The sequence below is a fragment of the Macrotis lagotis genome, chromosome 7 (genome assembly GCF_037893015.1).
Source record: "Macrotis lagotis isolate mMagLag1 chromosome 7, bilby.v1.9.chrom.fasta, whole genome shotgun sequence".
In the NCBI taxonomy this organism is placed as follows: Eukaryota; Metazoa; Chordata; class Mammalia; order Peramelemorphia; family Peramelidae; genus Macrotis; species Macrotis lagotis.
Window position 1 is genome coordinate 222,448,200 of NC_133664.1, and position 25,299 is coordinate 222,473,498.

Sequence of the window (25,299 nt, forward strand, 5' to 3'; positions counted from 1 at the left end):
CCAATTGACAAAGGGTCAAAGGATATGCAAAGGCAATTTACAGATGAGGAGATCAAAGCAATCCATAGCCATATGAAAAAATGCTCTAAATCATTAATTATTAGAGAAATGCAAATTAAAGCTTCTCTGAGGTACCACCTCACACCTCTCAGATTGGCCAGTATGACCAGGAAGGATAGTGATCATTGTTGGAAGGAGTGTGGGAAATCTGGGACACTATTACACTGTTGGTGGAGCTGTGAACTCATCCAACCCTTCTGGAGAGCTGTTTGGAACTATGCCCAAAGGGCAACAAAAATGTGCATACCCTTTGACCCAGCAATACCACTACTGGGTCTATACCCTGAAGAGATGATGAAAAAGGGTAAAAACATTACATGTACAAAAATATTTATAGCAGCCCTGTTTGTGGTGGCAAAGAATTGGAAATCCAGTAAATGTCCTTCAATTGGGGAATGGCTTAGCAAACTGTGGTATATGTATGTCATGGAACACTATTGTTCTATTAGAAACCAAGAGGGACAGGATTTCAGGGAAACCTGGAGGGATTTGCATGAACTGATGCTGAGTGAGATGAGCAGAACCAGAAAAATACTGTACACCCTAACAGCAACATGGGAGTGATGTTCAACCTTGAAGGACTTGCTCATTTCATCAGTGCAACAATTGGGAACAATTTTGGGCTGTCTGCAAAGGAGAGTACCATCTGTATCCAGATAAGGAGCTGTGGAGTTTGAACAAAGTACAAGGACTATTCCCTTTATTTTGGAAAAAAAAAAAAAACATATTTTATTGTCTGATCTGGTTACCTCTGAGAATTCTGTTCTCTTTAAGGATATGATTTCTTTCTCATCACACCCAATTTGGATCAAGGTACAACATGGAAACATAGTAAAGACTGAAGGAGTGCTATCTGTGGGGTGGAGGTGGGGGGAGGGAAGCAAGATTGGGAGAAAATTGTGAAACTCAAATATCTTTAATAACAACCAACAAAAAAGAAGAAAAGGATACAAAATCATTCTGAGAAACTTTTAAAATATTAATTCTATAAGAAACATCATTCGCAGATATTAAGTTCTCTCAAATTTCTCAAAAGTTAAAAAAAAGATTTTTGCATCTATATCCATCAGGGAAATAGGTCTATAATTTTTTTCTGTTTTTAACTCTTCCTGGTTTAGGTAACAGCACCATATTGGTTTCATATAAAGAGTTAGTCAGAGTTCCATCTTTCCCTATTTTTCCAAAGAGTTTATATAGGATTGGAACCAAATGTTCCTTAAATGTTTGGTAGAATTCACTTGTGAATCCATCAGGCCCTGGAGATTTTTTTTAGGGAGTTCAGTAATGGCTTGTTGAATTTTTTTTTCTGAGATAGGGTTGTTTAGGTATTTAATCTCTTCTTCATTTAACCTGGGCAACTTATATTTTTGTAAATATTCATCCATTTCACATAGATTATCAAATTTATTGGCATAGAGTTGGGCAAAATAATTTCGAATTATTACTTTAATTTCCTCCTCATTGGTGGCCAGTTCACCTTTTTCATTTGTGATACTAGCAAGTTGGTTTTTTAATTTCTTTTTTAATCAAATTGAAGGGAGGTTTATCAATTTTATTGGTTTTTTCATAATACCAACTTTTGGTTTTATTTATTAATTCAATAGTTTTTTTGCTTTCAATTTTATTAATTTCTCCTTTAATTTTTAAAATTTCTAATTTGGTATTTGGGGATTTTTGATTTGTTCTTTAATTTTTTTTTAGTTGCATGTTTAGTTCATTGATTTCCTCTTTTTCCAATTTATTCAAATAAGCATTTAGAGCTATAATATATCCCCTGTGAGTTGCTTTGAATGAATCCCATAGGTTTTGGTATGTTGTTTCATTATTATCATTATCTAGGATAAAATGGTTAATTCTTTCTATAATTTGTTTTTTGGTCCACTCATTTTTTAAAATGAGGTTATTCAGTTTCCAATTTGTTCTGTGTCTGTATCTTCTTGGCCCAGTATTGCATATGACTTTTATTGCATTGTGATCTGAGAAAAGATGTATTCACTATTTCTGCCTTTCTGCAGTTGATCATTAGGTTTTTATGTCCTAGCACATGGTCAATTTCTGTATAAGTTTCATGTACTGCAGAGAAAAAAGTATATTCCTTCCTATCCCCATTCAGTTTCCTCCATAAGTCTACTATATCTAATTTTTCTAACAATCTATTTACCTCCCTAATTTCTTTCTTGTTTGTTTTATGATTCAATTTATGTAGATCTGATAGCGGGAGGTTGAGGTCTCCCACTAGTCTAGAGTTTTGCTCTCTATGTCTTCGTGTAATTCTTTCAGCTTCTCCTCTGAGAATTTGTATGCTTTCCCACTGGGTGCATATATATATTCAATATTGAAATGACTTTATTGTCTATGGTACCTTTTAAGAGGATAAAGTTTCCTTCCTTATCTCTTTTAATGCTATCTATTTTTGCTGCTGTTTTCTCTGAGATAAGGATTGCTACCCCATATTTTTTTTCCTTCAGCTGAAGCAAAATATATTTTGCTCCAACCTTTTACCTTTACTATATATGTATCTCTCTGCTTCAAATGAGTTTCTTGTAAGCAGCATATTGTAGGATTCTGGTTTTTAATTCACCCTGCTATTTGCTTACATTTTATGGGAGAGTTCATCTCATTCACACTCAAGGTCATGATTACTAATTCTTTATTGCCCTCTGTGCTATCTTCCCTGTTTGTATTTTTCCCCCTTTCCTCGCCTTTTATCCATATTCTCCAATATTTTGTTTCTGAAAACCACCCCCTTCAGTGTTTGCCCTCCTATATCACACTCTCCCCTTTCTTTCCCCTTTCCCTTTCCTTCCTTTTGTTATTTCCCTTTATTTCCCCCACTCCCCTTCCCTTTCTCCGTCCCCGCTCCCCTGTTCCCCTTTTCATACTTGAAAGGTTAGATGTTTTATAAGTTAACTGAGTATGTGTAGGTTGACTTTAAGCCAAGTCTGATGAGAAGAAGATTCAGGTGTGTCTCCTCTGCTCCCTTCTTTCCCACTAGTACCATTGGTTTTTTTGTACCTCTGAGTGTAATGAGATTTACCCCATTCAATCCCCTCCCTCCTCCAGTCTCTTTCCTGTCCCCCTTTTTAGGGTGGTAGTCTTTTTTTTTAGATCCTTCTATCTAAGTCATAGAAAATTCTGAGTGTCTGTCCCTTCTAGTTCTGTATATTCTATCATATAGAGTCAAAATTCCTGAGAGTTATTAGAGTCTTTCTCCCAAGTGGGGTTAAAGCCATTAGACAGGGCCATTAGCTAAAAGCATTAGATAGTAGTCTCATGGATAGGTCATGAATGTCCATCATTTCTGGCTAGGTGTATCCTCTCTGTCAGGGTTACATTTCTCAAGGTTTATGAGAATTTTTTTTTACCCACATGCTGGGATATAGCCCGTTTCAACTTAGTGGATTGCATTTTTTTCCTTTTACTGCCACCCTTTTTTTTTTTTACATTTTCATGTGTCTCTTGAACCTCCTGTTTGATGTCCAAATCTTCTGTTTATCTCTGGTCTTTTCATCAGAAATTTTTGGAATTCTTCCATTTAGTTAAATGTCCATCTTTTTCCCTGGAAGAGAAGGCTCAGCTTTGCAGGAAAGTAGATTCTTGGCTGCATTCCAAGCTCCCATGCTCTTCAAAATATCTCATTCCAGGCCCTTTGATCCCTTAAAGTTGATGCTGCCAGGTCCTGCAGAACCCTTGCAGGAGCCTTACTGTGGTTCCTTGATATTTAAATTGTTTCTTTCTGGCTGCTTGGAGGATTTTCTCTTTTATCTGATAGTTCTGCAGTTTGTCCACAACATTCCTTGGTGTTTTCATTTTAGGATCCTTTTCTGGTGGGGATCAATGTACTCTTTCAATAACTACTTTGCCCTCCGATTCCATGATAGCAGGGCAGTTTTCCATCACTAGATCCTGTACTATTAAATCCAGGCTTTTTTTCTCTTCATTGTTTTCAGGAAGTCCTATAACTTTCAGGTTGCCCCTCCTCGATCTATTCTTGAGGTCAGTGGTTTTGTTGATGAGGTATTTTACATTTGCCTCTATTTTTTCTATTTTTTTGATTTTGTTTAACTGACTCTTGCTGTGTCATGGAGTCATTAGTAGACTCCATTCTTTTTTGGGGGGAGGAGTTTTCTTCATTAACCTTTTGTAACTCCTTTTCCAATTGGTCAATTCTACTTTTGAACGAGCTTTCCATTTGACCAATTGAAGTTTTGAGAGAATTATTTTCTTTTTGCATTTGCCCAATTGAGGATCTGAGAGATTTATTCTCTTTTTGTATTTGTCCAATTGTATTTTCTAAGGATTTGTTTTCTTTTTGGAAGGTATTGCATCTCTCCCAAATTTTCCAGTTGATTTTTAAACTCCTTCCTTATTTCTTCAAGGAAGTCTTTCTGTGCTGGAGACCAGATCATATTCCTCTCTGAGGTTCAAGGTCTCTCTGAGTTAGGGTCTTTTCCTCCCAAGAATGTTTCTATGGATCCACCTTTCCACTGACCCTTCTTAATTTTGCTAAGACCTTGAGTTGAGGATGGGCTGGTTCACAGGGGATTAATGTTGGGATCCCTAGAGGCTTTATTCACTGAGTGCAATTTCTTTGGCTGACCAGTAGGAGGTGCTGGTTGCTTTCTCTGCAGTGTCTGTGACCTTGATTGACGCCTTCTCCTTCTCCCTTAGCTTGAAGCGAGGAGTTGAAGCTATTGAATCCTTTTGTCTTCTATCAATGATGGGCTGTAGCCTGGGTTGAGGTCATCCCTCTTCCTACAGTCAGCTGGGCTGGTTCTTCTACTCACACCTGAGCCTGAGGCAGAAGTAGTCTGCAATTGTTTGTTCTGGGAAGAAATCTCAGCTGAAATGGGGCATGGACTTAGAGTTCCTCAGACCAGAGAAGCCCAGGCATGGTGTCCCCAGCTCTCCTGCACTGGAACTCTTCCCCCAGTCCTGTTTGGAGAGCTCCAAAGGGTCAGCATCAACACCAGTGCCTCTGCTCCCTAGCTGACTCAAGCCCCAGCCATCTAGCCCCACTGCTGATAGAACAGTTCCATCTATTGGACCTTTAGACTCCCTGGTTCCAATTCAATCGCTAATCTGGCTGATCTGGGGCTGATCCACCCTTTGTGCCCAGACTCACCCAAGGCAAATCCTGAGGTAGATGTTCTTTCTCCTGGCTTTACTTTCTGGGTTTTGTGGGTCAGATTTTAAGATGTTTGTTTCTTATGACAGATGGGGAAAGATCAGGAGACCTTAGAACTGTTCCTGTCTTCTGTCCACCATCTTGGCTGGAAGTCCCAATATTAAAATTTTTTTTTTAATTTAAGGCAATAGGGTCAAGTCACTTGCCCAAGGTCACACAGCTAGACAATTATTAAGTGGTTAAGGCCGGATTTGAACTCAGGTCTTCCTGACTCCAGGACCGGTGGTTTATCTACTGTGCCACCCAGATGCCTTTTGCTCATTATTTCTTACAGAACAACAGTACTTCAACACTATATACCCTAAGTGTTTGACCCATTCCTCAACTGAGGAATTTCCAATTCTTTGCCATAACAAAAAGGAATTACTATAAATATTGTTGCATATGTGAGTCCTTTTCTCTTTTTTATGGCCTTTTTGGGATAGAGACATAATAATGGTTTGGCTGATAGCAACTGTGGGGGGAAAAATGTTGAAGCAATTTCTCTGATGTATTTATGATAAAGAATGCTATCCATCCCAAAGACAGAACTGATGGTATCTAAATACAAACTGAAGCATACTTCCCTCCCCCCACGCACATACACACTTTATTTTTCTTGAGGCTCTCTTTCTTTGATTGTGTGTCTGGGGTGGGGGGTTATGTTTTTCAACATGACTACTGAAATAATGTCTTTCGTGGCTAAACATTTTTAACCTATACCAAGTAACTTAACTTTTTCAATGGGAGGAATAAGGTGGGAAGAAGGAGAATTTGTAACTCAAGGTTTTGAAAGTAAATGTTGAAACTTGCTTTTGCTTTATAGCTGGGGAAAATTTTTTTTAAATAAAATTAAAAAATTATGGTATTGTTGCATCAAAGGGCATGCACAGTTTTATTGCCCTTTGGGCATAATTCCAAATTGCTGTCCAGATTCATTCTCATTCTTAAAAATATGGCTCAGTTCTGAATACCTTTTTAAAAATAAGACCTTTATCAAAGAGATTTGTTATAATTATTTCCCCCCAATTTCCTATTTTTTTATTCAAGTTTTACAGTGATTGTTTATGAACAACTTTAAAATTATGTCATTGAAGTTATCCATTTAACCACTCATAAACCTATCTTTTATTTGGTATGATCCCTTTCTATATCCATTGATATGACTGAAAATTTCTTCCATGTTCCACTAATTCGCTTATGCTACCACCTTTTATTTCTAAATCAAATAACCATTTTGAGGATATGTTAGAACATGGTATGACATTTTGGTCTCTCCCATTCTACTTCCCAGTATTAGCAGCTTTTATCTAATACTGAACTCTTGTCTTAACAATTGTCAATCTGAACTCAGGTCACTGAGTTTAACAAACACCAGGTTACTGTGCTCATTTGCTTCTACCTTATCTATTCCAATGATCAACATCTCTTATTTCTTTTATGATACCAAATTGTTTTGATGATTATAGCATTGTAAAACACTTCGAGAGCTGGTATTACAAGACCCACTTCCTTCATCACATAGTTTTCCAGGAATTTTCTTGATAACCTTAACCTTTTATTTCTCCTGATGAATTCTGTTCTATTTTTCTAGTTCTATAAAGTAATTCATTGGCAGTTTGAATGGTATGGGCATTGATCAAGTAAATTAATTTAAGTAGCATTTTATTTTTATTATACTGATTTGGCTTATGCATGAGGAATTATATTTCTGTCTATATGCCTGTCTATTTGAGTGAAGCCTATTTTTTTGAAATTGTATTCATACAGTTTGTGTGTATCTTAGCAGGTAGAGTTTTTTAGCATCTTATATTCTCTGTCATTATTTTAATTTCTCTTTCATTTTTTCCTACAGGGTTTTGTTGATAATATATAGAAATGCCCATGACTTGTAAGGGTTTATTTTATATTCTGCTAATTTGAAAAAGTGGTTGCTTCAACTAGTTTTTTAGCTAACTCTAGGGTTCTCTAAGAAAACAATCATATCAACTTCAAAAACTAATGTGCTTTCTCATTATCTATGATTCAATTTTTTTCTTGTCTTACTGTTAGAGTTAGCATTTCTATGGTAATAAATAATGATAAAAATGATAATGGACATTCTTGGCTTCACCCATGATTTTACTGGAAAGGTTTCCAGTTTATTCCTATTAGAAATAATGCTTGCTCTTGGTTTTAAATAGATATTACTTTAATTCTTATCCACTAATTTCTATGTTTTTAAGAAGGAATGAACATTATATGACAAAAGCTTTATCTCCATCTATAGAAATAATCATTCTTTAAACTAACATGATTGATTATGCTTATAATTTTGCTAACATGAGGGATAGCCCTTATAATTTTTGGTATAAATCCATCTTGAGCATAATATATGATCTTTGTAATATATTGTTATAATCTTACTTTTAGTACTTTATTTAAAAATTTTTCACCAATATTTATCTTTTTTCTGACTTTTGGGGTTTAAGGTGTCAAGATAAAATTGATGTCATAAAAGGAATTCTTTATTTTTTCAAATATTTTATATAAAATTGGTATTAATGGCGATAGCTAGGTGATTCAGGCAATATAAAGCTAGACCTTGACTCAGTTTCCTCTTCTGTCAAATGAGCTGGGGAAAGAAATGGCAAACCTTTCCAGTCTTTGCCAAGAAAATCTCCAAAAGCTATTATGAAGTCAGACCTTACTAATTAATCAATAACAATTGGAATTAACTGTCCCCTGGATGTTTGGTAGAATTTATGCATAAATTCAACTGATTCTGTTTTTTTTCCTCCCTTGGATTATTCAATTTATTTTTCTTTGAGTTTTATTTTCAGTTCTGTTAATTTGAGAAATATATATATATATATATATATATATATATATATATATATTTAAATTCAACCATTTCATTTAGATTATCAGCTTCATTGGAACACAGTTGGGCAAAACAGCTCCTAATACTAGCTTTTATATCATCATTAGTTGTCAAGCCCCCTTTTCATTTTTGATACTGGTAATTTGGTTTTCTTTTTAAAAATCAAACTTCTTATTAATAAATGTGTTTTATTACACTATTTCTGTCCCCAATCCCTACCCCTGACTAAGACAGCCTTAATTTTACTTATTGATGTCATTATTTTTAGGGGCAGTTAGGCTGAACAGTGAACAGAGTGCCTGATTGGTAATCAGGAAGATCTTAGTTCACTCCAGCCAGAGACATTTACTAGCCATTTTTCTTTCAACAAATCATTTATACTCATTTCCTTATCTATAAAATGAGGATAATAATAATGCCTACTTTTCAGGATTGTTGTGAGAATAAAATAAGATAATAAATGCAAGTTCTTAGGAAAGAGTCTGGTTCATATTAAACACTATACAGATGTTAGTTATTATTTTATTTTCTATTTTTCCAATCCTTTGAGTTTCAGGATTTTATTGTTTAATTGGGGAGGAGTAAATTTGCTGTTTTTCCTGCTTTTGCAATTCTATATGCAACTTACTGATGTAATTGATATTTTTACTGGTGTAAACATTTAGAGATTAAAAAATCTTATAGTAGTATTTCTTTGGCCGAATCCTGAAGAATTTTGCATATTGTCTCATTGTCATCTTTAATGAAATCATTGATCCTATAATTTGTGCTTTTCACACTTTAGGATTAGGTTTCTTAGTTTCAAATTAATTTCTAATCTATGCTTCAGAGGCCTTTCATTGAAAAACAATTTTTGGCATTATGAGCAGAAAAAGAAACATTTCTTCACAAATTTGTGAAGTTTTTATGGTTAATTTTTGTAAATATACCATATGCATAGCTGAGAAAGCATATATATTTTCATATTCCCATTCAATATTTTCCAAAAGTCTAGCTTAAATATTTAATTTTTTAAAAGTTCTATTCCTCACCCCTTCTCTTTACTGTTTCTCTTACATTCCTGTTGGGTAAGATTAATTTCTGTATGAGAGAGAGAGACAGAGAGAGAGAGAATGAGAATAAAATCAATCCTGTTATTCTTTTTTGTTTGCTCATTTTCCTAGTCTATTTCTTAACTTTGGATTTTATATTTGTGTTAATTTTTGTTCATTCCTGGGATATGTCTTGGGGTGGGACTGGGAGGGGTTCTAGTCAGAGCTTTGTCTTTTATAACTTTCTGCTAGTTTCAAAACTCAATCTAGGAGCTTTTAAGTTGTTATTAGTTCTAAGTATCATGATTTAGGTAGAAGTGTATTCACCACCATCCTGGTCTACATTCTGCAAATTCCTGACCAAGTTTTGGTCTGTTGATTTGTGTATAAATAAGTTTCGGCAGGCAGTTTCCAGATGAAATTAAAGCTATCTAAAGTCATATGAAAAAATGCTCAATTTATTATTGATGAGAAATAAACACATATTAAAACAACTCTAAAGTACAACCCCACCTATGAGATTGGCTAAAATGACACAAAAAGGAAAATGATCAATTGAGAGAATGTAGGAAAACTGGGACACTAATGTATAATTTGAGGAGTTGTGAACTGATCCAACCATTCTGGGGAGCAACTTGGAACCATGTGCAAAGGACAATAAAACTGTGCATACCCTTTGATCCAGCAATACCACTACTAGGTCTATATGCCAAAGAGATCACACAAAAAAGGGGAAAAACACGTACAAAAAGGGGAAAAAACATGTACAAAAAATTTATAGCAACTCTTTTTGTAGTGTAAATAACTGGAAATTGAGGGGATGTCTATTAGTTGGCTGAACAAATTATGGTATATGAATGTGATAGAATACTATTGTTCTGTAAGAGATCGTGAGCAGGCAGAAAATCCTGGAAAGTCTCATATAAATTGATGCTAAGTCAAGTGGATAGAACATTGTACACATTAACAGCAAAACTGGGTGATAATCATCTATGATGGTCTTAACTCCTCTAAGCAGTTCAGTGATAGAGGACAATTCCAAAAGATTTGTGATGAAAAATGCCCTCCACATTCAGAGAAAAAAAAATTATATAGTCTGAATCAGACCAAAGCATATTTATTTTCACTTTTTAAAACTTGTTTTATGTTTTTTTCTTTTTCCTGCCCTTTAGTCCTGATTCTTCTTCTTTCACAATATGACTAGTATGGAAATACGTTAAACATGATTGTACATCTTAATCTATATCAGATTACATCACTGTATTTGTCATGGGAGGGAGGAAGAAAGTGAGAGAGGTAGAAAAATGTGAAACTCAAAAGCTTACAAATAGATGAATGCTGAAAACTATTTTTGTATGCAACTGAAAAAATAAAACAAAATAACATTAAAAAATAAGACTGCCACTAGATTCAATCACAATTAGTCTGTAGTTTTGTTCAGCAATTTTAGATTGACTAAACTGGTGGTTCCTTAGCTGGGATCTCTTTCCTTCATACGTGTGGGCTAAAGGGTAGAATTGAAACTCTATTGTTCTTAGGATTAGAGCCATAGTTGGCTTGCTTTTTGCTTCTTACACAGGTAGAGGCCCCACTGCTCCTCACAATCACAACTGTTTCTCTCTGCCTTGGATGAATGATCCAGAATTGGATAACAGGCAATGAAGTTGCCAGATGGCATTTATTATAATTCCCAGCACTAACACGGGTCCCTGGCATCTCCTTCTGTATAGATGTTCAGTCTCTTTACTGTTCTAGCATGCTGGGCTTCCCTTGTGCTGTGCTCCCAATGAACCTTCCACTCTATGGTCTACAATCCTCTCTATCTGTCTTCCTCAGTTGCTCTTGGATTCAGCTTAAAGTACTTTCTAGGTAGATAAAGTTAGGCAAAACTGCAGCCTTTCACTCCATCCTCTTCACTCTGCCTCCTTGTTGGACTAGAGTTGAACAAATCCCTGATTGGATAACTGACATTCTGCAGATAATTTGGTCTGCAGGTAAGAAGAGTTGTTTGTTTCCAGGGGCACTGGGCTTCCATTGGTATTGAAAAATGAACTTTCTGTTACCATGTGAAAGTCATCACAAATAGATTGGAAAGCAGAGGAGAGAAGATAGACATTTAGTAACAGAGTGTATTAGAACAGGGATCAAGCCTAACTAGCAATCAATAAGGATATAGAAAATTAAAGTCCAATGAATTATTTTCCTGAGTACAAAGACCACTCGGGGAGTATTGCTGAATTGCAAATTAAACCTTTTAAAAATGTCTTTCATGTTTTGCTATTGCCTGACAATAATAATTTACATATCATTAACAGTAATTTTGTCTAAACTGATAAATTCAGAGTTGAGATTGAGAGAATGGAAAAGGTATTAGGTGAAAGAAAGTGTCAACATGTATCTTTATTTAACACAGACTTATCAATAAACCTTTGACATGGTGTTTCAGTTCAATTACTTGTCCACAAAATGGACATAAAACGAATCATTACAAATTGTTATGATTCTCATATAAATCTTGAGAGATGTTCCCCCCCAAACCAACTTTCAGGATAGTCAAAATTAGAGATCAATAAAAAATTTTTTTCTTAAAAAAATAATTTTTTACACTTCAAAGTTTTGCAGTGGGTAGTTCTGCAACAGTAACCTGTATGAAGGATTTAGGAACAGGGGTTCATCCAGTTCTCTTCATGATAGAAGATCTCATAATCTAAATTGTTTCTTTCCATTTAGCTGAGTTTTTGATTCATAATTTTTTAAAGGATGAAAACTAAAACTAATGGCACTGCCAATAAATTTTTTTTCTTTTGAGGTCTGGCTAAAACACAAAAAATGTTTCTACTGTCAACCTTAGTTACCATATTGAACAGTTGAATAATTCTCCAAATTTAGGGCAATCATTTATTTGTAAAATATTGTCCAAAAATTACAAATGAATCTGAGCATGTTATTCTAAAACAGAATGTTTTTCTAGTGTTCAGTTTAGCCTTAGATTTACCAAATATTGACAAAAATGTTTCAGAAGTTAAAATAAACTTTCAAACTACTTTCTCCCTTATCAAAAGTAGGATCTGGACTTTAACATCATTGTATTTGATGTGCTACATGAGAAGTAGAAATGATGCTAAAGAAAACAAAGACAGTAAGGAGTGACTGAAACCAGATCAAGTCCATGAGGGGAATGACACAAATGCTGAGTCTTACGAATCAATTTTTTGGATTATCTTAAAGAGGGGAAATTAGGAAAACATCACAGATATTACTGCCATGGAGGAAAAAAAGGGTTAAGAAAACATGAATAACTACTTAAAAAGACAGCATTCTCCATTATTTATGCCAGTTTAACAAGTTTAACAAGCACTTAAAAGCAATCTTCTCTCTCTCTGAATTATTCTCTCACTGGATGGCATTTATGCATAGAGAACAAGAAGCTGCTTCTTCCTTAGAGGATATGCCTCATTCATCTCTGGTGAGAATTTCCTATCAGTTAACTCCAACAACAAGTGTTTTTTCCAGCTATCAGATTCTTCCACTCTCTAATCTCTTGACATCTGGGATGATTTCCCTCAGCTTTGAGTTGTTTTACATTGTATTACTTCCTTCCCCTATAGTACATTCAGCAGGTAGATAGATCTTAAAAAGTAAAATATTACTTTAAAATCTAGTGCCTTTTCACCACACCATTTTTTATCATATCTAAGATCATTTAAATGTAAGAAGCAGGAAGAATTGTCAAGCATCAAATCTAGCATGAATTATAAGTTAGTAAGGATAAAGCAGCAAAGTATAGTGGAATAAACCCTAGGTATAGATTTTGGATACTGAATTTCTGGCTCTGACTTTGGGCAAAGCATTTACGCTCTTTAAGGCTAAATTTTTTCATCTAAAATAGTAAAAAAATATTTACACTGTTTAATTCATAAGGTTGTAAGTATCAATTGTACAAATGTGCACTAGTATGTAAGGAAATCTGTACCCATAAAGTATTATAGAGATGTGAATTATCACTATTACAACAGTCAAGAATCATCAGTTAGGAAGGAAAGTCAGCTAACACTGAGAATATTTTATGTGGGAACTTGGTAACTAAAATGATGGAAAAATTTGGCAGAAATTCTTCATTCATAAAGTTTCTGGATAAGAGATGTTTTCCCTTACACTCTCAGTGACCACACAATTTTAAAGGTATAAATAGGCACTGTATAGAACAGAATTAATTTAGTTAAGACAGTAATGTATCAGTAAAAAATCTAGGGGTATTAATGGACTGCAAGTTCAATACGAGTTTAAAGTGTGATGTGACAAACAAAAGAGCTAATGCAACTTTTCATAGTATTGAAGATTGGCCTAGATGCCACTAACATTCCTTCCACTTCTAAGTGCTAATGAATAATGATGAGAAAAGATAAAAGCAATATGGGAACAGATGACTAATAAGTATTTGCATGAATTAAATTATAAACACTTACTTCATCTCCAAGACCTCTTCCAAATGTTTCCTCCTTTCTGCCCGAAGATTAGTCAAATGAGTTTCCTTCTCTGCTAATGACTGTTGAGTAGAAGACAACTTTGCTTTCATGGACTCTAGCTCCTGTTTTACCTTTTCCATGGCCATCATCAACTCCTCAACCTTTAAGCAACATGGAAACAAGAAAGAAATGGAACACAATCATCAAAAATGATTTCAGTCATGGCAGCAAATGCAATAAGAGTTTATGAAATTTGATTATGTCTTGAAACAAATGAATACAAATCTAAGGTGTCTGACTTACTTAAAGAGTCTTTAAGGTTAATATAATATCATCTGAAGTTTTAAGTCACAGTTTGTAAGCAATCAATCACATTTCTTTCCATAGGGTTAAGTGAAAAAACAAAACAAAGCAAAACTTTCCTTTCTTCGTGAACCTCCCAGTACCACATACTCTAACATCTCAGAGATTTCTAAAACATAATAAATTATTAAAAATCATTTTTTGAAGAATCTTCTATAAATCACAGTGAAAGTTATATAGTAGAAGTAGGGAAGGATGACTGAAGATGAAAATAGAAGGAACTATCAATAATGCATTTTTTTTTAGGTTTTTGCAAGGCATATGGGGTCAAGTGGCTTGCCCAAGGCCACACAGCTAGGTAATTATTAAGTGTCTGAGACCGGATTTGAACCCAGGTACTCCTGACTCCAAGGCCAGTGCTTTATCCACTACGCCACCTAGCCGCCCCTCAATGATGCATTCTTAAAGAAAAAGACGGTATAAATTAAGATGTACAAATAAATGAGTTGTTTTTATCCACTGAAATCTGACTTTTATTATCTACTCCATTTTTCCTTTGAAAAACTACTAGAAACCAAGGAGAGGGGTATTCCAAATCTGGGCAGACAGAAACCGTAAGGAACATGAAAAAAATTATTTTCAAAGGACTAATAGAAAGTAATAGAGTGGGGAAAGATAAAAAAAAGACAAAATGAATCAGAAGACAAGGTACAGACTTCATGAGCCATTTCCATTTTTTTTCCTTCGTAATCCTACAAGGAAAATTATTCATAATAGCATTTTTAATTGGGGGGGGTAAAAGTAAGTTTGTCACAAAATATATCTGTTTAGTAACCCAAAAACCCTGAGTAAGCACCTAGCCAACTGCCAACAATCATAAACATGCTATTTGTCACACAGTAATTTTTGTGGTAATAAATTTTTTCCTAATGAATGAGGCAATGAAAGCTGTGAAGGAGGAATGAAAGACAGAATTTTTAACAATTATAACTCTACTCCTAGTAAAAATTCTATCTTTAGCATTAGGGGCCAGAAGCAGACCAATCACATGATAGTACAGATTATTAACAAGGATATATGGATTACAACAAATTAAAAACTAGGGGCAGCTAGGTGGCCTAGTGGATAGAGCACCGGCCCTGGAGTCAGGAGTACTTGAGTTCAAATCTGACCTCAGTCACTTAATAATTACCTAGCTGTGTGGCCTTGGGCAAGACACTTAACCCCATTGCCTTGCTAAAAAACCAAATCCAACCTAAAAAAAATAACAAAACTAGACAACCTACTCTTCTAGCTCCCAATCCTTTCCATCTCCTTGGCTGGATAGTAGTACCTATTAAACTATGGGACTGGAAAGTCTAAGTTAAATTTAAAAAAAAATCTTTTTGCAAGGCAATAGGGTTAAGTGACTTGCCCAAGGTCACACAGCTTATATAATAAATACTTATGTATTAAGTGTCTGGGTTCAAATTTGAACTCAGGTCCTCCTAATTCCAGGACCAGGGCTCTGTCCACTGTGCCACCCAGCTTCCCCTTATAAATTAATTTTTAAATTAAGTTGAACCCAAATAGTGTTTTACTTAGTAACTCCTCAGTTAATAGTCTCCCCATAGTTATTTTTCCTTAAAAGGAAGCTCTGAGATCCATTTTAAAAGTAGAACTTCACATCTGCTTTTATGTTGCTGACATACTAATTTCATTGACTTTGCTTTTTAGGATGTTATTACTAATAGTACTATTTCTTAGTTCAATAAAATAAATAAATAATAAAATATAAGTATATGATCTATAAGAAATTTATAGCAGTTTTGCCCAATTGTTTTTGTCCAAGAACAAAAACAAAGCAAAACATTGATACACATTTTCAGGTCTGGTCTTTCTTGAGACAAGTTGTCTCTGTTCTAGATATACCTCCCTTTTCTCTGCCTGGTATCTTCTCCCTTTTTTTAGAATCTATAAATTTTCAAGTGTGACATTTCTATCTTCCATGCAAATTCAACAATTGGTACATCCTGCCTGTGAAATCAGAGGTAGATAACCAATTAGAAAGAAAAGAGATTCTATTAATCCTTATAAAATAAATGGTCTACTTCAGCATTCTAAAGAGTTTCCTATGAAAATGTGTTTCTTTTTTTTTCAAGGCAATGGGGTTAAGTGGCTTGCCCAAGGCCATACAGCTAGGTATGTCTGAGGCTGGATTTGAACTTAGGTACTCCTGACTCCAGGGCTGGTGTTCTATGCAATGTGCTACCTAGCCGCCCTAGGAACCATTCTTGAATCAACTACCTTGTACACACAATTGACTTTTTAGAGCAAGGGTTCCTAACTTGGGATCTGCGAATTTGGGTGTTTTTTCTTTTTTTTAATATTCTGATAAGTACATTTCAATAATTTATTTCCTTTGTAATGCTGGAAATTTCTCTCTCTCTCTCTATATATATATATATATATATGTATATATATATATATATATGAACATGTTTTAAAATATTTTTCTGAGAAGGGACACACACTGCCAAATGAGGTCCATTAAACAAAAAAAAAGCTAAGAACACCTATTTTAGCAAAAAGTTCAAAATTAATTAGTATATAGAATCAAACTGATAAAAACAAATGTCATAATCATTCCAATCTGACCTACTAAAACAAGTTATTGAAGGAAAACAAGTTATTATAGGAAAATAAAATATAATATAATCAATTATCGTAATGAAGAGGTCAAAAGAGCTTAAAATGTACCTCAGAAAATAACTTGTTCTACATGTCAAGGGGGAGATCTAGAATATAAATATGAAAAAAGACAACTGAAGATTATGAGTAGTATCTCCTCACAAAATAATGGAAAGCAATGAAAAGTAAAAACCAGTTTAAAAGTTTGGCAAGAGATCTAGTTAAGCAAAGTGATCCAAGAACATTTAAGGATACAAGTCAAAGTATGACAACAAACAGATGAAAGGTAGCAAAGATTTTTGAAGATTTAAAAAACAAACCACTTTTCACCAGTGAAGAAATTGAAATGATCACATCTGGACATTAACTTAATCATAGTAACATAAATGCTTAAAGAAATAGAAATGTCATTGCAAAGATCACAGGCAAAGAAGTTAAAGTGGATCAACACACAATCAATCAATAAATGTTAAAGTCCCTTTGTTGGCTAAGCTCTAGGGGTACAGAGAAAAATAAATTAATTCGTCTCTCCTCCCTCCATGCCAAAGATCTCACATTGTAAGAGGATTTGCTAGAATCTTGCTATTTTATCATTTGTAAAGAGGATATGGTACTTTTAAAAAGAATACTGGGGAAAATGGGAAGGGTGGACTCTTAGTATAAAAAGGTAAACTACAATGGGACAGTTAGGTAGTGTAATAGATAGACTACTGGTCCTGGAGTCAGGAGGACTTGAATTCAAATCCAGGCTCAGATACTTAATAATTACCTAGCTGTATGACCTTGGGCAAGTCACATCTGGACACTAACTTGCAAAAACCAAAACCAAAACAAAAAAAGTAGACTAATGAATGGGAGAATTGATATAGAAAGCTTACAATATGGTACTTGTTTTTCTGTGCACACTAATAGAAAGGTCAAATCATTGTTACACTATGAATTAATATTATCTGAACCTAAATTATATAAGAATATCTTTTTTTCCTAGAAAAACATATCTGCTTGCAAAATGCAATCAGAAAAAGTATGTTTAAAGAAATAACTTGGGGCAGCTAGGTGGCACAGTGGATAGAGCACCGGCCCTGGATTAAGGAGTACCTGAGTTCAAATTCAGTCTCAGACACTTAATAATTACCTAGCTGTGTGGCCTTGGGCAAGCTACTTAACCCCATTTGCCTTGCAAAAATCTTAAAAAAATCTTGTAGTTAATAATAACTCATATCATTAGCTAGAATAAAGTAACTATTAACCCATGTTTCATTAGATAGATCTAGGGGTAATCTTTAGAAATAAATGAGATCTGAGGAACTTCATCATTCTGGGGCAAATCAGTTTTTAAAAGAGATATATAAAATGTTTTGGAGTGGAACTTCATGAAATATTAGAATTTTTTTTTTGCTAGGCAGTGGAGTTAAGTGACTTGTCCAAGGTTACACAGCTAGGTAATTATTAAGTGTTTGTGGGCCAAATTTGAATTTAGGTCCTTCTGACTCCAGGGCCAGTACTCTATCACTGTGTCACCTAGCTGTCCCTATTAGAAATATTTAAGACATTCTGCATCATAGAAAAAACCCACAAAATCAAAACAAAGGACTGTAATGTATTCACAAAGAGAATCATAGAATGAGACCATTCACTCTACAGAAAAATGATGGCACCCACTCTGCTTTGTGCAGAATTTTCCTTCCTAGAAGATGTTAGTGATTTGGAGATGTGTTAGTGATTTGGCTAATGTCACACAAACAATATGTGTGGGAAGGGACCATGGTAAAAAGTAGCTAGGACTCCAGTACCAGGAATTTTAGAGTTTATGGAAGAGATATTAGCAGTTGGGAAGATTGACAAAGGCTTTATGTAGAAGATGATACTTGAACTAAGTCTTAAGAGAAGTGAGGGGGTTTCCTTAAGGCAGAGGTGAGAGCATAAGTGCCACTGTTTGAAGAACAGGAAAAGATAATATGGCTGAATCACAAGTTACAGTACTTTAGGGGCAGCTATGTGGTATAATGAACAAAAACACTGGGTTTGGAGTGAGAACTTCAAATCCTGCCTCAGATACCAACTAGCTTTTCTCAATCTCAGGTACTCCTTCCATACAGTACTCTGCTAAAGAACCTTCCAGCTCTAAATCTATGATCTTAAGTAAATGTAAATGTGACTGTAAATATGGACTCAGAAAAAATTTTGCATGTCAAATAGATGCAACATAATCCTAAGTGTTCAGGAACTGTTTCACAAAACCTCTGAAGGAGAAAGTATCAAAGGTGAGAGGAAAAAAAATTTGGACTTGTTAACAGCCAAAGAAAGCAACCAAAATATTTCCAATATCATTGTCCTATGTGGCTAGTATATATAACATTTTTATGAGGATAATCCAAACATAGATAATTGCTATTGCTATTAATGAGTATTCTAAAGGTAAAGAAATGATATTTCATAAGTGATATTCTACAGTAAATTGCATCTTCACTATCATATAACTGACTGAAAAATGCAAAGAACTAAATATTCTACTATGCTTATTGCTAATGACAAAATGTGATTTGGTAGCATAAAAACACCTTATTAAAATATCCCAATAAGTTGTGTCCTATGAATATATTAAAATTATATAAGATTTCTTTAAAGATATAATTGGTCATACCTACTTTGAAGGCAAGTATCCAGTAGGGCAAAAAGTCAAGTCACCAAAACAAGAAGTATTTATTTATTAACTGATTACCCTGTTACCAGGAGGGCCAAGTAGGTGGAGTGCTAGAACTAAAATTGAGAAGAATCATCTTCCTGATTTCAAATCTGGTCTCAGACGCTCATTAGCTGTGCTCAGCATATCACTTAGTCCTGTTTGTCTCAGTTTTCCGATCTATAAAACGATCTGGAGGAGGAGATGGCAAACTACTCCAATATCATTGCCAATGATACTCCAAATAGTATCAAGAAGAGTTGAACATAAATGACAAGATTCAATAACAGCAAGTGCCAGGAATGGTGGATCAATAAGGGCAAAACACAGTTCCCACTCTAAAGGAGTTTACAGTTTAAAACTGGAGACAACAACCAAATAACTAGTTGCCACTAAATCTCAGTAAAAAACTCAGTAAACAAAGTGGTCTAAGTCATCTTTCCTCCACAATTAAGATAGATATAATGTTTTCTTGTAGGCTTGTTATTACCCTTTTGCTGTTTAAATCCAACATACAGTAGGGATTCACTGAGCCAGTTTTTATTAGTATTTAAAAAATACTACTAAGTTTATCAAACACTAAAAATTTAAATGCATGTGGTTAGGTATCTGACCATTCTATTGAGTTGATTTCTTCTTTCTTCTTTTCCTGGGACCCAGTAAGTTTTGATGAATGCTCTGATATAAGAAAAGGCAAATTTTTTATTTTTCCTTCTGGCATTCCCTTTGATATTCCATCAACTCATTTTTTCCAAAAAAGTTTCAATGTGGTTTCCTCCAATTCTTAAAGGAACTCCTGGGCACTGATGTTATTGCATTAAATATTTAAGTTAATAGGAAATGAATTATCTTTAAACTAAATTAATCTTACTCATAAAAAATGTGGTTTCAATTATTCATATTTTTATTTCAGTGATTTCAGTTTTAGAGTTGTCATTATTTGTTGTGTATTATAGATCTTTTTTTGGTAGTAAACAAAAATGGGAAAGATTTTCATGGATTATTCTGATTTCTTAGGTCACATTTAAATTCATATTTTTATTCATATCTGTAGATTTTCTAGACAGATATCTTTAAGTTTAAATTATAATAATTCCTGAAAAGTCATGCCAGCCATAGTAACACACATCTATAATTTCTGCTCCCAGGAAGGCTAAAGCTTAGTGAAAAGCCTACATGGTGAGTTCTGAGCTACAGAGCATTAAGCGGGCCATGCTTCTTCACAAGCTGCAGCAATATGGTGAGATCCTGGGAGCAGAGTCATCAGGCTGCCTAACAAGGGGAGATCCAGTAAGTCCAGGGTGGAAAGTGAAGTATCTGAGCTTCCATTAACTATCAGAATTGGGATTGGGCCTCAGAAGACACTGTGCGTCACACAAGAGAATCTAGTCTCCCCAAAATGAACAAAAGATAACTGATAATTAGAGGAAAGGGGGCAGGCAATCATGCATCAGGCATCTCACTGGACACATCATAAATAGGATATCATTTGAGATAATAAAAGTACTAAAAGTAGGTATTTTTGCTTTATATCAGAGGAACCACTCCTAGAGCATCTCTACTGATTAATATATTGGCTTTTTAATTAAGATAAGAACTTTTTAATGTGGAAAAGTCTCTTTATAACTTTGTCAAAGAATTTTTATTAAGGAATGAAAATACCTTTTATGTATCTACTGATATAATCACTGGTCCAGTGGGGGAGGAGCACTAATATGTTTATAGTACTTTATTTATAGTTCTTTTACTTCTGGATCAATCCTGGTAGAAACTCTACATGTTTGTGATGATGATGAATTCTATATTTGTGTGCATTACTTAATTTAATTAGATGGCATTTTACTTATTATTTTTGAAACTATACTCACTTTTTTTCCCTTGTCTAATTGTTTAATTATGTCCAATTCTTTGTGATTCCCACAGACACACCCAAAGCTGTCAATAATATACATGGAGATTTCCTGACAAAGGCACTGGAATAGTTTGCCATTTCCTTCTCCAGTGGACTGAGGTTAACAGAGATTTGCCCAGGATCACACAGCTAGTTAAGGCTGTATCTGAATTCAGCTCTTCCAGATTCTAGGATAGGTGTTCTTCTATCCACTGAGTGACCTACTGCTATTTGTAGATATATATATGTCCAGGGTATGAATATGAAGTAGTTAAGGTCCCATAACAATCAGTAGTGGGATTGGGTCTCAGAGAAGACACTGTACATCAGACAGGGAAATCTAATCTCCAAAAACTAAACAAAAGATAACTGATAATTAGAGGAAACGGAGAAATTGCTAGGAGATAGTGTTATCTATCTATCTATCTATCTATCTATCTATCTATCTATCTATCACACATGGGCCTATGTGATCTCTCTCTCTCTCTCTCTCTCTCTCTCTCTCACACACCCAAACACAAATACTTTAGCAACAAGGATTAAAAAATTTGAAATTATTCAACTTTGAATCTGTTGTCAGATGAGGTAACTTTGACCCTGGTTTTTATTTGTTTTTCTCTGTAAGTAGAGTTCAATGGTGAGTATAGGGAAAGTAGTATACAGGAATATAATTTTACTGTAAATTATAAAAGTTATTAATTTGAAAATTTTAAATATGTGTGGTAAAATCTAATTTTATTTTATGGTTGTTTCTCATTTTTATGTGCTTATTGCATTTTCTCTCCCATTAAAAATAAATTTGATAATGTTTTGTCAATTTTATTTTTTTGTTTTCAAATGTCTCAAAGAACATTTCTTAGATTTACTTTTTAATTCAACATTTTCATTTTCTAATCTAGTTTTTCTACTCTTTTACTTTATAATCTGTTTTTTAATGTTTCTATTAGACTGTTGCTTATGTTTTTAAGGGAAAGTTGAATTTCTATTTACTTTTAAATTTGCTTCTAAGAATACATTTTAGGTACATGTTAAATATTTGATGTGTGACAAAGTTGTTATAATTGTCTTTTAAATAGTCTACACTTTTTTCTATTGTACTTTCCCTCCTTCAGTGCTAAGAAAACATCTTATACAGTTCTGAGGGAGAAGTCACCCTCTATAATATTTCATTGGATTTATTGTTCATTATTCAATTTGATGAGGCAGTTCCCTTGTTACAACAGAATTTATTAGATGAATTAAAAATAACATATTATTCCACTGAACCCCAAATTGAAAAACATGCAAAACACCGAAGTAAATGCTAGGGATACGTATACAAAAGTCAAGACCTTAACATTCTACTGGGAAGATAGGAAGGGACATGACTTGATCAGTCACAAAGACATGAATGAAAAAACAGATCACTCTTTACAGAATCACTTTGACTGCAGCATCAGTAATGAAGTCCAATGCTGCTTACAGATTATTTTTCTCCACAATTCAGTTATTGGGCTCTACTCTCTATTCCTCTGAAATGACACTCCACTTCCCAACTCTCTGTGCACCTGTGTTAATTGAAATGTCCTCCCTCCTCACTTTCCCTGGCTTTTCTCACTCCTCTTAAAATTGCTACAGAAGAAATTCTCTTTCATCTATGCCTAGTTATTTTCTTTTTTTTCCCCACACGTACTTAAAGATTTTGAGTTTTACAATTTTCCCCCCAATCTTACTTCCCTCCCCCACAGAAGGCAATTTGCCAGTCTTTACATTGGTTCCATGGTATACACTGATCCAAATTGAATGTGATGAGAGAGAAATCATATCCTTAAGGAAGAAACATAAAGTATAAGAGGAACAAGATCAGACAATAAGATATCAGTTTTTTTCCTAAATTAAAGGTAATAGTCCTTGATCTTTGTTCAAACTCCACAGTTCTTTTGCTGGATACAGATGGTATTCTCCATTGCAGAGAGCCCAAAATTGTCCCTGATTGTTGCACTGATGGAATAAGCAAGTCTATCAAGGTTAATCATTGCCCCCATGATTTTCTGGTTCTGCTCATCTCACTCAGCATCATTTCATGCAAATCCCTCCAGGCTTCCCTGAATTCTCATCCCTCCTGGTTTCTAATAGAACAAGTGTTCCATGACATACATATACCACAGTTTACTAAACCATTCCCCAACTGTAGGACATTTACTTGATTTCCAATTCTTTGCCACCATAAACAGGGCATATTTTTGTATAAGTGATGTTTTTATCCTTTTTCATCATCTCTTCAAGGTATAGACCCAGTTGTGGTATTGCTGGATCAAAGGGGGTATGCACATTTTTGTTGCCCTTTGGATGTAGTTCCAAATTTCTCTCCAGAAAGGTTGGATGAGTTCACAGCTCCACCAGTGTAACAGTGTAACAGTGTCCCAGATTTCCCACAACCCTTCCAACAATGATCATTATCCTTTCTGGTCATATTGGCCAGTCTGAGAGGTGTGAGGTAGTACCTCAAAGAAGCTCTAATTTTATGCCTAGTTATTTTCACATTCTCTTTCTCATTTGAACACGAGATCCTTCAATGCAAGGACCATTTTTTGTGCCTTTCTTTTTGTCACTAGAATTTAGCGTAGTGCATGGAACATATTACACACGTTAAATACCTGCTGATTAATTAATGGTGATTTGATTACAATTATTAGGGAAAGGTGCAAAGGCAGAATTAAGAGTGAGGGAACATGTATTCTAGGCAAAAGATGAGTAGTAGAACAGGCAGAAAATGGCAGGAAGAGATGAAGATCTATGACCCTAGGGAAGGCAAGGCCAAGGGGTTTGACTCCACCCAAGTATAAAAGGCAATGGTATGAATTTTTTGACAGGATTAAAGGACAAACCTGATTTTAAATGAGGGAACATGGCTCAATAGTTGAATATAAATCTATAAACTAAGTATCATGAATTCTGATCCCAACTCTGTGATGGTGATAATCCTGTACTTAATGATGTGACCAAGCTGATTCTTAAAGCAATATATTAAAAGTATAAACCCAAATAGGCATTGTTTCTCAAAGTAGTCACCTGAGAACATTTATCAATGACTTCACTTAGCTGTCATTACCTCAAAACATGTTAAATTCCTTTTTTTCAAAATTATCAGCAATGTTAGTTTACAAAGTCAATAAGTGTTTTTATGACTTTCTAATAATGTGTTATTTTGCTTTCCTATAAAATAAAAAAAAGTATTACTCATCTTAAATTCTCACTTATAGACTTAAATCTAAGTAAGTATATATGTTTTTCCATTCAATATACATACATACTTCTATAAGGTATTTATCAGGAAGGGCGCAATATTTCTTTCAACATAAAATTTTTGGTAGGGGGAGATAATGAAGATACAAAGTATTCTATAAATTAAATTTCCACTTAGATGGTTTGAAAAATCACAGCTGTTTATACCTCAAAAAGTAGAACAATTTCTTCTCAAAAGTTTTTCTTCCATGTACAAATGCTAAATTTTTGGACACAGATACAAGTATTCAGATTATTTTTTCATATTTCCCAAAAAACCCCAACAAACATACCCAGACATTTTTTTTTAGGTTTCTGCAAGGCAAACGGGGTTAAGTGGCTTGCCCAAGGCCACACAGCTAGGTAATTATTAAGTGTCTGAGACTGGATTTGAACCCAGGTACTCCTGACTCCAGGGCCGGTGCTCTATCCACTACAACACCTAGCCACCCCTAAACATTTCTTTTTTAAAGGGATTTCAAGAAATCTATTGAAAACTGCATCAAATTAGAACAATAAGGAAAAAATACTAAATTATCAGTATTTATACTAGAATTTTAAGAGACTACTGAAATAAAAACAAGGTTGGAGCAAATGATAGAGGAATTTCTGAGTCAGAAACAAAAAGCAATTTCTTCATATCCTGAACCATTTACAGGTCAACTGATTGGCTTTATACACTAAATCACTCAATAGCTTTACACAGGGACTAGCAGAATAGTAGAAAACAAGATAAGCAAGAAAAAGAAAGAAAGAAAAAACATTGGAATGAAAAGCAAATTATAATCAGGCCAAACAATAATAAGCTTGAAAAACAAACATGCTCAACAGCAACATGCAATTAATGTTGCAAAGAGAAAAATATGTGTATATGTCTTCAGTGTGAATATTTTTGCTAAAT

The 25,299-nt window shown here is 34.4% G+C and overlaps 1 protein-coding gene across 13 annotated transcripts in view; it reads right to left on the minus strand.

Moving 5' to 3' along the window:
• Positions 1-25,299, minus strand: part of ERC1 (ELKS/RAB6-interacting/CAST family member 1) — a 436,241-nt gene that overhangs the window by 165,456 nt on the left and 245,486 nt on the right. For all 13 annotated transcript variants that reach the window (XM_074195002.1, XM_074195000.1, XM_074195006.1 and 10 more), the window contains one exon: positions 13,588-13,748. In XM_074195002.1, the coding sequence (XP_074051103.1) occupies positions 13,588-13,748 (161 nt within the window). The remainder of the gene's footprint in view (positions 1-13,587; positions 13,749-25,299) is intronic.